The 15,628-nt window shown below is 40.2% G+C and overlaps 1 protein-coding gene and 1 long non-coding RNA gene across 2 annotated transcripts in view; both read left to right on the plus strand.

Annotated features, from left to right (window-relative positions):
* Positions 1-176: 176 nt before the first annotated feature.
* six3a (SIX homeobox 3a) lies at positions 177-3,669 on the plus strand. Its single transcript, XM_073050679.1, has 2 exons — positions 177-948; positions 2,605-3,669. The coding sequence occupies exons 1-2, from the start codon at positions 266-268 to the stop codon at positions 2,795-2,797; spliced, it is 876 nt and encodes a 291-aa protein (XP_072906780.1). The 5' UTR covers positions 177-265; the 3' UTR covers positions 2,798-3,669.
* Positions 3,670-6,524: 2,855 nt separating this feature from the next.
* LOC140730366 (uncharacterized) overlaps positions 6,525-15,628 on the plus strand; it is a 52,934-nt gene continuing 43,830 nt past the window's right edge. Inside the window, exon 1 of the long non-coding RNA XR_012099571.1 lies at positions 6,525-6,576. This is a non-coding gene — a long non-coding RNA (uncharacterized lncRNA). The remainder of the gene's footprint in view (positions 6,577-15,628) is intronic.

The following is a 15,628-nucleotide window of genomic DNA, read 5'->3' on the forward strand; positions in this document are numbered from 1 at the left end:
TTGAGATTTATTTCAGATAACCCCCACGCAGCCCCAAAGTGGTGAATGCCTTTACGTTCTGCTGGTTGATTGGCACGCTTGACAGTGATTGACAGCAGCGCCATGGCAACGGCACAACGACACCGCCAAGACCAATAGAAAAAGCGAAAAAAAAATCGGCGCTCCACACAGTATTTTGGGGATATAATATGAGGGAGTGTGACATTAGTCGATTCCATTGCATCTGACACGTTTTTGTGTTTTTTTCAAATCATCAGGTCAGTCCATGGTGTTCAGGTCCCAGCTAGAGCTTTACAGCGCTCTTCCTCTCCTGCCAAACTCAACCGAGCGCGCTTTCCTCTTCCTAGCTAGCTCCCAGCCCCAAGAAGAGTTGTCAATGTTCCAGCTACCGACCATCAACTTCACTCCGGAACAAGTGGCCAGCGTTTGCGAGACGCTGGAGGAGACGGGCGACATCGAAAGATTGGGACGTTTCCTCTGGTCTTTACCTGTGGCACCAGGGGCATGCGAGGCGATCAACAAACACGAATCGATCCTCAGAGCCCGGGCGGTAGTAGCCTTCCACACGGGCAACTTCCGAGACTTGTACCACATCCTGGAGAACCACAAGTTCACCAAGGAATCCCACGGCAAGCTGCAGGCGATGTGGCTCGAAGCGCACTACCAGGAGGCCGAGAAGTTGAGGGGTCGCCCTCTGGGGCCGGTCGATAAGTATCGCGTCCGCAAGAAGTTCCCCCTGCCCCGGACCATCTGGGACGGCGAGCAAAAAACTCACTGCTTCAAAGAGAGGACACGCAGCTTGTTACGAGAGTGGTACTTGCAGGACCCATACCCAAACCCATCCAAAAAAAGGGAACTGGCCCAGGCAACCGGCCTCACCCCGACGCAAGTGGGGAACTGGTTTAAAAACCGTAGGCAGAGAGACAGGGCAGCAGCCGCCAAAAACAGGTTCGTTGTTTCATTCTGGGTTACTCCTCTGCATCGGGTCAAATTAACATTTAAATAATGTTTCAGGGACCCAGCAAGCCATCGATAAATCACGGTAAATAACGTCATAAGAGACGCCGTATTTTAAAAGTACCAGCTAGTTTGCTTCATTAACAAAATAACCTATATTCTTCCTGGGTAACTGTCGAAACAAAATGGGATCACAAGCTAAACTTTTTGAGCAGTTCAGTCAATAAAACAACTTTCAAATCGATTTGGGAAGAAGTTACTAGATGTTTTTGGAGCAATAACACATTAGCATTTATAAAGCAGGCACATAACGCCGATACATCGCGGCTGGCAACAAAAAAATACGTCAAACAAAAGCCACATGCGTTTTTATGAGGATAAAACCATTTAATGTTTTTCTTTCTTCAAAAAAAGATTGCTTGTTTAAGTAATGGCTGTTGGGTAGAACATTCGCAATTTGTTATAAAATTCATTAAACTTTTTAAAAATCTAGTAATGTCGCTTTAGTAAAATATAATATAGACATTTCGGGTATCCCCGATTTAAGACATTGAATTCTTCTGATTCAGAAAGACAATACAAGTCGCGTTTGATAGTAGTGGACAAGCGATCATTTGGTTTTGTAAAGAAAAATGAATTTAGAGTGAGGAGAGACGGAACCATTAGAGAATGAGGAATTGTAGCTTCCGGGGAAAACGCGGTACTTTCGAACTTTAGTGGATGGATACACAAAACAATGATTCTTATTTCGAACCCGAAGATAAACATAACTGAAGTGAGATAAAATAACAGGGTGAAGAGATGCAGAAAGATAAAAAAAATAGTGCGTTTATAGCCCGTATGTGTCATCCCAAAGATGCACTACGGCCCCCCTTGTTTTGGATAATTTAATATATGCCGTTGACAAGGTAATATTAACTTCTGCTTCTGGACAATTATTGCGAACTCATCTCATTATTATAAACATATATAAACTTTTTCAGTGCCCCAAAGAATGCGTACTTGGGGGGGGGGGGGCATTCAAATCAATATAGAAAATGATTTGCTTTGATTACTATACCAATAGTTTTAACCAAAATAAACTCATATTTGTCCTGTTCACCCTCAGTGTCCTTCTAAGCGCTTCCAGTTGGCATTATAAATATTAGTTACTGAAAGAGTGCACCTTAAACACGATATTTAGGTATAGCATGAAAAATAACCTAAGCATGTGGGCTTTCGATAATGAAAACAATAAGACAACTTTTAAAATTTAGCTTTCGAGAACCACTTGCGTGGCAAAGAGACTCGTGATAACTTTTAAAGCACAATAAATGCAATTATTTACAAATAAGTGGACTGGATTTCGTTTCGTTTCTGAACCTTATGTTAGCTGAAACTGGCCAGCAAATTGCAATAATTTAGTGATTGCATATGTTAATTTCTAACAACTTCTAAATCAGATTTCAATCCAGCGTATTTTCGTGAAAAAATAGTGAATGTAATTTGAAAACGTTAGACTCTTGTTTTACAGAAGCAGCCTATTGAAAGTGATTTTGCAAATGATTATATCCTTGGATTTCTTGTCGTGTGAAAGTATGTTTTTGCCTAATTATGTTCTTATTTGTCTTCCTTCCACTCTCCGACTTTGTTGTTTGTTCCGGACAGGCTGCAGCATCAAGCGGTTGGACAGAGTGGGGTTTGTACGCTATCGGAGCCGGGCTGCACTGCTCACAGCGCGGCGGAATCTCCGTCCACAGCCGCCAGCCCTACTACCAGTGTGTCGAGCATGACAGAGCGAGCGGAGACGGCCACATCCATCCTATCGGTAACCTCCAGCGACAGTGAATGTGATGTATGATACACAAAAAAAAAAGACAAATTCGTAATACATTCACAAAGGAATATGGACCTGAGCTGTAAGACAAAATTAAAAAAGACATTTAATGACAATTTTTAAAAGACAGAAAAAAAACCACATCCGAGAAGAAAAAAAGTGACAAACAGTTCTAGGACGAGCACGTCTGATCCAGCGCTTTTCATGGAGGCACCCGTCTTGCATGATGTATTTTATATCTGAGGAAATAATAATCTACATTAATATTTTTTACAAGGAACTGCAATGAAGAGGGAATGAGAGAATTTTCGTCGCCTTTGTTGCTCTCTATAGTCCGAGTGCTGGTCAGACCCCCGAAGTCAAGCTGCAATCGTTTTTCAGTTTCGCAGACAATCATTTTTCGTAAGCACCTTTTTCTACACTTCTGTTACTGCCTATGTGGGTACTGGTTATGTGAAAGAATAGTTATGACTGTAACAGATTTTTATTTTTATTTCAAAATTTTATATGAATTATGTATATCTAATGACGCGATCATTCTCCCAGTTTGTAATATATGTGTAGAAATGCCTGTATCTGAAATGCTCCTGTTTTTCCTTCTTTCTCTATCCATCTGGATCACAGACTCAATGTTTTTGCATATTGTGTTAAGCGTCTGACGAAAGTGCTAGGTTCTCAAGAAAATGGGAGGGTGGGTGATGCCCAGCTGGATATATCTAGTGCGATGTAACTTTATGCAAAGTGCTATTTTGGGTATTTTCAGTCAGAATGAAGTTATATTATATCACTCCAGTTCATGTTGGGCGCTTATTAGTCACTGTTTCTTCAACTACGTGTTTATCTATATGTAAAGAAAAACCTTTCTAACTCAAAATATAGTATTCCGTTTTGTTATATCTGCTGGCTTGTTGTGTCTTTCTCTTCGAAGTATTTTGGATACCTCCTAAATACTTAACAATAGAAATTTAGATAAAGGCGTATGGAGTTCGCTAAATCTAACAGTGTGGAAACGCTGGATTCTGGAAAAAGTTGTTTAATTTATAAACGCTAAACTTCACGCATTTATGAACATGATTTGATACATCAATGGGGGAAAATACACATGCGTTCTTTTCTAGGTAGACTGTTTCACACAGTAACTACATCTGAGGAACATGTTTGCAGCAATTGATATAGACTAATTATACAAGAAACGGGGTTGGAGACACTAACTTCCTCCTATTTATGGCGGCAAATGAAAACAGTAAATACGGGGACTCGCCATTTAATCAGCTAATCATATTACAGCTCCTCCCCGTGAATCTTAAGTTCATTGTGAAGAGTTGAAAGAAGTCTTTATTTGCATGACTAACAGTCCACCACCAGCACCTTTGCACTAATGTCGTTCATTGCCCCGGGCTGTTAATTCAAGCGTGAATTAAAAATAGAATTGAGCCCTGAACTTGTTTTCACTTGTGAAGTTTTTGAAATCTATCCCTGTGTGCTTTGGATAACTGATTGAGAATTTCCGTGACGAGTTTTCTGGCAACTAAAACGAGATTTAAATGAGGCCCAACGGTTAACCGAAGAAACTAGCAAGCACCACTAAGCGATTGACGGCTTTGAGATTTGACTTATAAACACTGATTAATTTTGCTTATACAAAGGTATGCGCATATATGTTATGCAAACAGGAGGATAGAATTGTAATACATTTCACAGACATAAATGTACGGATGTCACCGGGATAAGTTTTCCGAACTTTCCGAAGTTATGCAATTAGGGACAAGTTGATTTTATGTTACCTTAGCAATGAATGAAGTGATTCCTCTTTCTTTATATTGCAATAAATGTTATTATTATTCATTTCATCATTATAACTAAAACCACAAACAAAGAACTATTATCATTGATGAGCGCTTATTTGTTTATTTTTTTCCCAAAGTTTGTGTTTACGCCAACCTTTTTAACTACTTGGCAACGATGTGTTTCACTACGCGCTTGGCTGGTGACAATTGAATCTTTCTGAACTGTCTTTATGTGAAGAACGTAATCTTCCGCCGCCGATTTCTATTTCTATTGAAACCCAGCTGAGTAGAAACGCTCTTAAAAAGTAAAACAAATCTGTTTTAATTATGTAATGAAAATGCTAAAAAATAAGGTTTACAGTGGGATTTTTATACCACCTATTCGGGCTGAATTGTTTCTTTTCGATTTTGAAGACAGCAAGTTACAATTTATCAAGGCAATGTAGTGTTTGGATATTTTAAAGTCAACCCTTATAGGGTTATATCGTCGCTATATTTTAAATAACTGCAATATTGAGCATTTTGTTTTTGCTCTAGTATACGGTATTAATACCTGGGTTGGGCAAACATTATCGCCAATAGATTAAAATGATTATATACAGATACATTAATCATACCCTACAACTCAGAAATCGTTGTGATTTAGGTTTGAATGTGCGGTGGTTTTAATTTTTCATTGAATATGTCACTCCGAGGAGAAAGAGGACACACATAAAAGCCCGCCTATAAAAATGACTGCAGCTCCTGCTTGAAATCCTATACGAATGTCGGGGAGGTTGTGGTTGTGCGTGGGCAGGGGAGAGAAAGAGCAAAATACGGAACCGGAATCCTCCTGGAACTGGGTTTGCAGGAAGGAAGCAGCGCGCCGCTCCGCGGAGAGGCCGCGAGCATGCGCGTTCTCGCTGTAGTTAGTTTCAAAGAGTGAGCTGAGCTCAACTGCCAGAACAAATCGTGTCAGGCAAGCAGAGATAACATCCCCTTATTAGTCAAATCTCCTTGAAATAATGGCCTGTAGTTTGAAAGTAGTAGGTCTGGCAACATATGCCTTTAAAGAATGCTTCTTAATTGAGATCTTAGGATGCTTTATTTAAGAGTAGAGGAAGTCTAGAGAATTTGGATTCGTTTGTTCTTGGGTAGACGATTGAGACGTAAATCCGAATTTAAGATTTCTGACTTGCTAAATCCTCCTGTCCCGGAAAGATATGGCCTATCGCATGCACCGAGCTTCGGCAGCTTCTTTCTGTTTGCCCAATACCGATTATTATCGATGGGTCTTCTTCAGACCTTCATTAGTTTATTATCCATGACGAATCTAGCTGTTGATTAAGATGAAATTAATCTAAAGCCGATGAGCTTCTATTCATCTATGCTCAAGCCTTCGGCGTGAGATACAAGTCAAACGGACGGCATGGCTGCATTTGTCTTTGATATTCCACACGGGCGCTAATATGCCAAATGCACCAACTCACTCAAGGGGTGCAGCAAGCAACTCCAGCTGCTGACTCTCTGCGCCTTAGTGCAGAGCTTGGACCCTGAAACTTTAAATATAACTAGCCACCTAAAAGGCCATTCCACATTCATAGCAAAGTGGGCATTTTCTATTAACATGAGGTGCACCTAACTCTGTGTCTGTTTGCAGCGTTACTAGTTCTGTGTGCCCAGAAGCCCAAAATAATACACCCACCCACCCGTTTGAACAGTCTTTATTGTCAACTAAATACTATACATACATGCAAATTATTTTGGTATCGCGCGACCATATCGATTATTCATCCATTTGCTGAGGCGTTTTCAGCTTGGGTTCCGAATGGTTGTAATGCGGTGGCTTCAAGAAAGATAATGGCGTTTTGATCATGCTCTGTTCTAATCTTGCGCTAATTTGGCGGTTTAGCGGAGCAGACTTTTTTTTATTCGTGTGTAGTCATGCAGTTCTTACTCCAGCACTGTAGTGATTTCGAGGTGATTTCGAAAGACGCAGGCAGCCGGGAGATATTGCAGTCCAGAAGAAACGTAAAGGTAAGATATAGCTGAATAGCTGCAAGTGCAAAGAATTCCCATCATTTTCTTTTGCCCTGTAGCACCATAAAATCGTACATATATACGGTAAATCTATGTTTTATTTGTTTTATTTTAGAAATAGATTATCATGAATTATTGGAATAAGCTATTTATAGTGTAATTTTAAATATTTATTATATCCATCGTTGGAATCCCTTCAATCCATTTTATTTGTTCACCTTATGCTGTATTGAATCAGTGTTGACTATTTTGTCGTTAAAACATGCGCGGAGGCGTTGGTAGCTAAACTTATAACGAAATTTTAAAGAGTCCCAAGATTCTACAACTTTATATTAGCAATAAAAATTCTACTAATTAATAAGATCTATAATTTATCAGAATTATTATTCTGGATTTGCCGCCTGACCTGACGCTTCCTTATTTCTATTATTTTCTCGTCTAACTTCCAGATCAGGGTGTATAATCATTGTACATTAGTTCGTGTGTCGACCTTGTCCCAGGATTTCCAGAATCTGATTTATTTCACATTATTTGCTTTTTTTTTGTAGGGGAGGGCGTGGGAAATGTGCGGTGGTGAGAGTTGTGGGAAAGTTCCGCGTTAAAATTCGGATGATTAAAACACACGCACCCCAAGAGTCTAAGAATGTGTCTCTGTTCACCGGTATTGCTGCGGCGCCCTGAGAATCGCTGAAATATTTTTAATCGGAAATAATTACTTTAATTAGGAAGCGGACTGTTTTGTTTTCCATTAAGTTTGCTTTGGTTGAACCTAATCTAAGTAATATCATAAAACTTTGGCTGGTAATTTGAACACTGTACGTCAGAAACAGTCTGACCTGTCAGTAGATTTCTTTCACTCCACTGTACGATGCGTTCGATTCTTGTTACTCTATTATGCTCATTCTTTACTGATAAAAAAAACATTCCTTAAGACTATTTGGATTTAAAACTGTAATTCTATTAAATAGTAATTGAAGGATATGATACAGGATCAACTGCCACATAAGCCTCCCGTGTGAACTTTGATTTGTTGTCATACGCAGATGGGATCATGGCCTTTCCAGGCTGATTGTGAATCCCAGACATGGAAAGCTGCAGCTACATTGTAATTAATTAATCTTCATTTAAACGAAGAAAATTGATAGAATATTCGCTCTGTTTCAAAACGATTTCTGATCGTTTTTAACCTCGTCATTCCTCTTGTGGATTAGTTGGGATTAAACACGTTTTGTAGATTGCAGTTAAAAATGGTGAGATTCGGATTTCTGCACTGCTATTCCTTCTCAAAGGCAGAACGTTTGTCGTTGAATTCACTTCGTTTGTTTGTAGTTGAAGATTAATTTGTGTGTTCTGGACTATTTCCAAGTGCGGCTATAAATGTTACTCACAGGCTCATAGTTATCGCCGTATCCGATATAGCATCATCATTACATTGGTACTCTCGGGAGAAACATTCGTCAGTTGGTTTATTATTAATTACCAAGTTCATTAATTGTTTTGATTGAATGGTTGTGGCTTTGAATCTGTATATTAACCTAATACGCGTTACACACACATTAAGCTATGAGCTACGGATGAAAGATAAATAAAATGGATAAAGCGACTTCTCCATTTAAAATTTAAAATTTATTAGCATATTTACATAAAAATATAAATTAATTTAAACAATATAATACTTAAATGGGGCTTCTATCAACTCAGTGTCTACATTATAATTAAATATACCTATACTTCGAACACAAAACATTAGTTCCAAACTCATGTTTTTTTGTGAGAGAGTTTAACTTTGGATTTGCAGGTGTGCACACGAGTGCGCTTATTTTAACAAATGGACACAAAGTGACTGCTGCTAATTTGAATTTTTCACATGTGAAGTGTTCTAATTTTTTTGCACACTTGGAATAAATCTGGTGCAATTAAAATATATGTATGCCTTGTATCATCTTGTTATCTTTTCGTCTCTACGAATATATATTGGAACTATTTCTTTAGATAAAGTTAGAAGTTATGAACCTTATCTCAGCGAAGCTTTGCTAAATGGCGACACTCGTTTAAAATGTTACTGTGGTGCCGCTTTACGGTCAATGTTAATGAACTATAATTCCGAAAACACAACATATTTCCCCAAAGAACAAATTCACATTAGTTTGTATTTCCGTATTTAAATCAGTTATCAAACGGGAACTTCGAGCTGCCTGTACAGAAACGACGAGGTCGCTGTTACAGGAGTTGTGTTAGATAATGCATAATACATCAACAAATTGAAGTGTTAAACATTACAGCACATTTCAGCACTTATGTTGCTAGTGTATTGGGTTCAGGGCTCTAATAGTTCCATTTTATCTGGCTGTGTTTTGAAATACTACCTACTTTGACAGGTCTAAGACACACATTAGCTATGTCATTTCGATGGGTGCGACGATGTGCAAATAGAAACACGCATTTCTCAATAATAATGTGGACAGGTAGGTACATGATATGTCATACAATAAGTCCTCAGAATTAAGGAAATACTATACGTTTTTAGAAAGTTGCCTGCCTTTGTTAAAACGTGTGCATCTATTAATCGTTTAGATCTTTCTGTAATGCCCAATATGAGTACTCTCGTTCTATCTGCCTATTTACAGACGATCATATCTTTTCCTTCTTAGCTTCAAGTTTTGCCCATACAACTATTCCTCTGAGCCAAGGAAAGTTTAGGAATAAACTTCATTTGATATATCCTCTTCTGAACAAAAGACTTAATTATCTTAACTCCACTACTTCAGTTTCCCTTAGCAAATCTCCTTAACCATTTGTGTGCCTAAATCCCTTTTAGTTGCTTCTTTATGAGCGCGAGCGTGCAGGTAGATGTCCGATGACGTACAGTTCGTGAACTTCCCATTTTGTGAGTCAAAACGGGCAGTGTAAATTATTTCAACATTTCCGAGTTGGGGGTTACTGCAGGACGCCAATTAATTGGAGGCAATCAACGGGCAAGGTTCCAATAATTTCCTGTTGTTTACAAAATGGAAATTCATATCTTACTCAGTGCTGTGGAGCAGCTAACTTCCTTCCTAGACTATCACTAAATCTGTTCGCAATTATGCGTACGGTTATGTACCTGTCTAAGGATAGGATACATGTGCACGAGCCTAGCATACAGTATATGCGAACAGGCCCAATTTATGCGTGCGTGTGGAAAATTGGTAAATCCATGTATTCTTTTCTTATTTGGATGAATGAGCCGAACAGATGAATATAGTCGTTGTATACGTATTTTTCCGGGGGGGGGGGGGATCAGAATTGCCACGAAAGAGCAGACGTGTAAAACTAATGATTAATACCTACAAAAAGTGCGTATAGTGCTATGACTTGCGTGTACCTACACCCTGCTTCTCAGCTGAGTTGCCCGTACTCACTTGACAACTTGACCAGAAACTACCCTCGCTTTATTAATGACCGAATTAGAAGACTTTTGCCGACCCCCTTGTCGGGGCAAAAAATTACGCTCCATAAATACTCAAGAGATTTTGCAGATGCTGGAAATCCAGAGTAACTCGCACAATGCTGGAGGGACACAGCAAGTCAGGCAGCGTCTATGGAGAGGAATAACGAGCTTTGGGCCGAGATCCTTCACTAGGACTCAACGCTCTATCTATTACAAATTTTAGAAAAGTCAGTTTTATGTAGCATTGTTTTCTTTCGTTAATGCATTGGTATAAAATAATGCGTACTATTATTATTGACAATACAACACGGAGTAGGCCTTCCGGCCCTTCGAGCCGCGCAACACAGCAACCCCCCAGTTTAATCCTAACCTAATCATGGAACACTTTACAATGACCAATTAACCAACCAATCGGTATGTCCTTGGACTGTGGGAGGAAACCCGAGCACCCGGAGGAAACGCATGTGTTACGGCGAGAACGTACGAAAGTACCCGTGGCGGCGGGATTGCTCCCCGGGACTGCAGTCTTTAAGTGCACTTCTGTCCCTCCATTTTATACGTAAGGTTATTAATTTCTTGTAAAGCGCTTGTGTCTTGCCACGATGCAGCCCTCAGTCTCAATTTTATTGAGGGTGGTAGGAAATTTAGGGTATATGGAGCAGACATCACTCAAGAGTCTCATTTTCGTCCAATACCGCGCGTTCTGGTAAACACAGCTAGCATTTACTCCATCGTGCTGGACGGCTACAGCAGGTGGGTCACGGAGACTTCTGAACTGCTCGGTCCTCAAATTTTCATATTAACATTCGACCTGCTGGGTGATTCTTCTTGACAGGAAGGGGCATAGAGAAATCCAACCTCGAGTCCAGGGCAGTACCGTTAATACTAACTATCTGGGAGATAGATCAATAGATATAGTTAAAATATTCCCCTCCTTGAACGTTTTCCCCGTTATGTAGTGTTTAATGGAAAAGGGCCGGTATTAGGTAGGAGATTAAAGGGGAAGTTTTTTTTCAGGTAAAGTTTGGAGCCTGGCCCTCTGCGGAGGTGGTGGAGAAAGATACTTTCACAACGTTTATGAAGCCAACTTTTACAGAGAAATGGCTGAATGCTCAAGGCATCAACGGCTACAGGCCAAATGTGGATAAGTGGGGCAATTGTGGTCGGTATGGACAAGATACACTGAACGATTTGCTTCTTTGACTCTTGGAGTCAATTGTCAACTGTCTAGTATCCTCCTCGTGCCAACCAAGAACTCTAAGAGTCAGCCATTTCCTGGTTTAGGCACTGCATGTTTCACTTGGTATAGACGGGTCCGGTTAGTCATCATGAGAAGTATTGTAGTATCAGTTGCTGTAGTATCCGCTATCTGCTACTGTGGTATCCGCTACTGTGGTATCCGCTACCGTAGTATTCGCTACCGTAGTATCTGCTGTTGTGGTATCTGCTGCATTGTTAGAAGCAGATACTGACACCTTATGCAGCTGTAGAGGACTACTGGCAAATCTGCATATCGACCAATTTGATTATGAAGACAAGAATCAGGTATAATATTAATGTATGTTGTGACATTTGTTGTTCTGCGGCAGCGTTGCAGTGGAATACATAAAAATACAGCACTATAAATGACAATAATAAATAAATATAATTAAATTAAATGAGAAGTGCAAAAAGAGTGCAAAATAGTAAGGTCGTGTTCCTGTGTTTGTTCTTGTCAATTCAGCAGTCTGGCAGCGGAGGGGCTAGGAGTTGTCCCTAAAACGTTGAGTGTGTGCCTTTAGGTTCCTACACCGTCTTCGGATGGTAGTAGTAAGGAGAAAGCACGGACTGGGCGATGAGGGTCCTTGATGATGGAAGTCGCTTTTTTGAGGCATCGCCCTTTGAAGATGTCCCCGATGTTGTGGAGGCTAGTGCTCATGATGGAGCTGGCTGCTACCCTCCGCAGGTTTTTACAATCTTGGGCAGTGGCCCCGCATAACAGACGGTGATGCAACCAGTTAGAATGCTCTTCGCGGTACATCTGTAGCCACATAGAAACGGAAGGTTTGAGGGTGGTTGGGTTGTCAGCGACCCAGAGAAACGATCGCCGTTCCTGTCTGCGCGGAACCACGAGTTCGCATGTTTAACTTCAGTTTTAAACATTTTGGGCTTTGCAACAAAACTAAACGTGTGCAGTATAAATCAGATATGAAATATTACCTAACTTCGGAAGTCGTGTGTCAATATCTCCTCTAAGGAATTTCTTTTATTTTCCGCTCCACCAAGCCCACATTCTACATTCGGTCTCCCCAGCCGCCCTCCGCGCCAGCTAGTTATATTGTTTTGCCCTGTTCCCATGCCCCGCTGTCCAATTCTTTTCCGTCCACCTATCCAAACTAATTTTGAACATTGACACAAATGTTGTCTGAATCACTGTGAGTAACTGCCAAAGTCCCACAAAGCGGAATTTATACTGAAATTGTACCGTTATTCAGTTGCTTCAGTGTGTGAGATAGTGGTCTGAGTCTGTATGGGAATATGTGTGACTCATCGTGTAATGATGCATGGAAGCTTGTGAGAATGACAGCAGTGTAGTTGGCCGCAGCTATTTTTATGAACGAATATATCGAGCGCGTTCGTGTATGTCAGGATCTACGCAGGTGGGAAAATGCGCATACTTCAATTCAATATAGCAAATTTGGCTTAACAGTGAGAAGATATTTTGCTGTAGCCGAGATTAAGTTTAGCTTTAAGTGTAATGTAATGCAAATTAAGCAAGTAAGTGAGAAGTAGCTCATTTTAACATTTATGTGAAGCAATGAAATATCTGTGTGGTTTAATGTAAAACGAGCTCATTGGCTGAACTAGCTCGCTATAATTGTGAGTGTGCGTTCCTCGTGTCTGCGAGTATAAATAAATCCAATGATAACTGTGATAGTGCAGTGTGAAAATGAGCTCAGAGTGACTGGATGAGAATGTACCATGTGACAGTGCGTGCATGAATGAGCTCAGACTGACTATTGGTATGCAAATGAACCCAGTGTTAGTGTGTCGATGTATAATTGAGCTCAGCGTGACAGAGTGTGCAAATGAGTGCTGCATCTGTGAATGTGTAAAAAGGTCCGCGTGACTGTGACAAAGGGCCCGTGTAATAGTGTATGAATGAGTTCAGCTGACGACACAGGAGTGAATTTAGCGTTACCATGTCATGGAAAAGAGCTGAGAGTAGCTATGATTGTATAAATTGGGTAAGCGTAAATGTGATCAGTGTAACAGTGTGTAAAAAGAGCTCAATGTATGACTGATCACTCAACCATCACTTATGTGAATAAGTTCTTTCATCACTGCGTTAGTGTGTCTAATATAACCGTGAGCTCACAGCCGTGTAAATACGATTGCTGTAACGCTGAGCGTGTGAACTCAATCTAACTTTGTGTAAACAAAGTTTGTGAGTCTGTATGTCAATCACTCAATTAGCATCACTGGGATTGTGAGAACCTGCTCAGTGATAATGAATATTCAACCCAGCCCAATGTAGCAGAAAACGTGAAGAACTTGGGTAAATGTGCCAAGTAAAGTTGCAAGTGTGTAAATGAGCATAGTGTAACTGTGAATGCACGAATGAAGTTTGTATATTAGCCCATGGAAACGGTCAAAGAGAAGCGTAGATAACCTCCAAGAATGGCAACCATGAATAAAATCAGCGCAGTAGTGAATCTGTAAATGTGCTCATTGCGATAGGAAATCCACCGACTTCAATCTGATTGTTACTGTCTGAAAGAGCTGTGTTCGTTAATATTCATGCACTGTAAATGAGCCTACTGTAATTGATCAGGGAATTCAGGTGCTCAGCATGGGCATGTTGGACCGGGGGATCGGTTTGTGCCGTGGAGCTTTATTTATTTATTTGTTGATTGATTGATTGATTGATAGATATACAGCACAGAATAGGCCCTTCTGGCCCTCGGAGCCATACTGGCCAGCAATCCCCTGATTTAATACTAGCCTAATCACGGGACAATGTACAATGCCCAGTTGCCCTACCAACCGGCACATCTTTGGACTGTGGGAGGAATCCAGAGCACCCGGAGGAGACCCACACGGTCATTGGGAGAATGCACAAACTCCTTACAGGCAGCGGCTGGGGCATCTGGGCTGTAAAGTGTTGAGTTCACCACTACACCACTGTGCTGCCCCAGTGTGACTCTTATGACTCCGAGCTCAGCGTGACACTGAATCTGCAAATGAGTTAACCGTGTCTGTTGGTGTAATTGAGGCCACTGCAGCTGTGAGGACATGAAGGAAGTCAGCCTAGGAGTGACTGTATAACCAAGGTTGGTGCAGCAGTGTATATGAATATATTGCATTGTGAGCAGGAGGGTGTGTTCAGTGTGACTATGAGTGTGTAATTGAGCTCCAAATAACTGAATGAAGTGTGTGGATGAGCTCATTATAACACACACACACACACACACACACACACACACACACACACACACACACACACACACACACACACAAATAGATATATATGAAATTTTTGAAATTGTGAATGTGTGAATTAACTATAGTTATGCAAATTGGACTAATAGCAGTGGTCTGTAAGTGCAGAATGAGCACAGGGTGAGTATGAATGTGTAAATTAGATCAGCATGTTCTTTTATTCACAACATTTCTGTTTGACTCTATGGGGCTATGAGTGTTTAAATGTGAATGTGTAAATGAGTGTAACTTTGAGACAATGAATGACCTTTTCTAACTCTAGCTGACAGCGGTACCTAAAAGCAAAGAGAAGCAGTTAATGTTTTAGGAATGGAATCTTGCATCAGAACCGAGAAAGAGTAAAACAATTTCACAGGAGTGACACCAAGTGAATAAGTGACACTGAATGTGCCTTCTGTGTATCTGTGTATGAATGCTCTTTGTTACAATAAGTTTGGTGTTACTATGGATTAAGAAATCAAGCGCTGTGTGGCCATGAGCATGCAGATAAGCCTGATGTAAATGTAACTTAATTCTATGTAACTTTATATGTGAATAACATCAGTGGGACGGTGTGTACACGAGATTAGTGTTACATGGAGCTGAATCAGTATCAGAGTCAGGATCCGAGAGACAGGTTTATTATTACTCCATTATGTGATGTGAAATCTGTTGCTTTCTAGCAGCAGTACAGTGAAATGACATAAAAGTTACTATAAATTACAAAATAAATCAATAGAATAAAAAAGAATAATAGGGTGATGTTCATGGACTATTCAGAATAAAGTGAGCTTTGTAGAAATTGCAGATTTGTTATAGTTGTGAAGGAGATCATTTGGTTCCATAAGTCTGAAACAATCATGTAAGAGCAATACAGCCAGTTTCATTCCCACCCTGTCCCCACAGCCCTTAAAATTATTTCCTTTCAGATGTTATCTAACTTACTTTCCACAAAGACCATTGAATCAGCCTCCATTCCTATCCCTAACAATGCGTTTCAAACTCTACGTAAAAGAAAACTTCTTATCATGTCAGTTTTGGTTCTTTTACATTTGTTATCCCCTAACTCTTTACTGTTCTGCCTACGTGAACAGCTTCTGTGATGATTGTGTCTGGAATGCTGCTCCAAGCAAGCTTTTTAATTGTACCTGTATCTTA

This window comes from Hemitrygon akajei, chromosome 7 (genome assembly GCF_048418815.1).
Source record: "Hemitrygon akajei chromosome 7, sHemAka1.3, whole genome shotgun sequence".
Lineage (NCBI taxonomy): Eukaryota > Metazoa > Chordata > Chondrichthyes > Myliobatiformes > Dasyatidae > Hemitrygon > Hemitrygon akajei.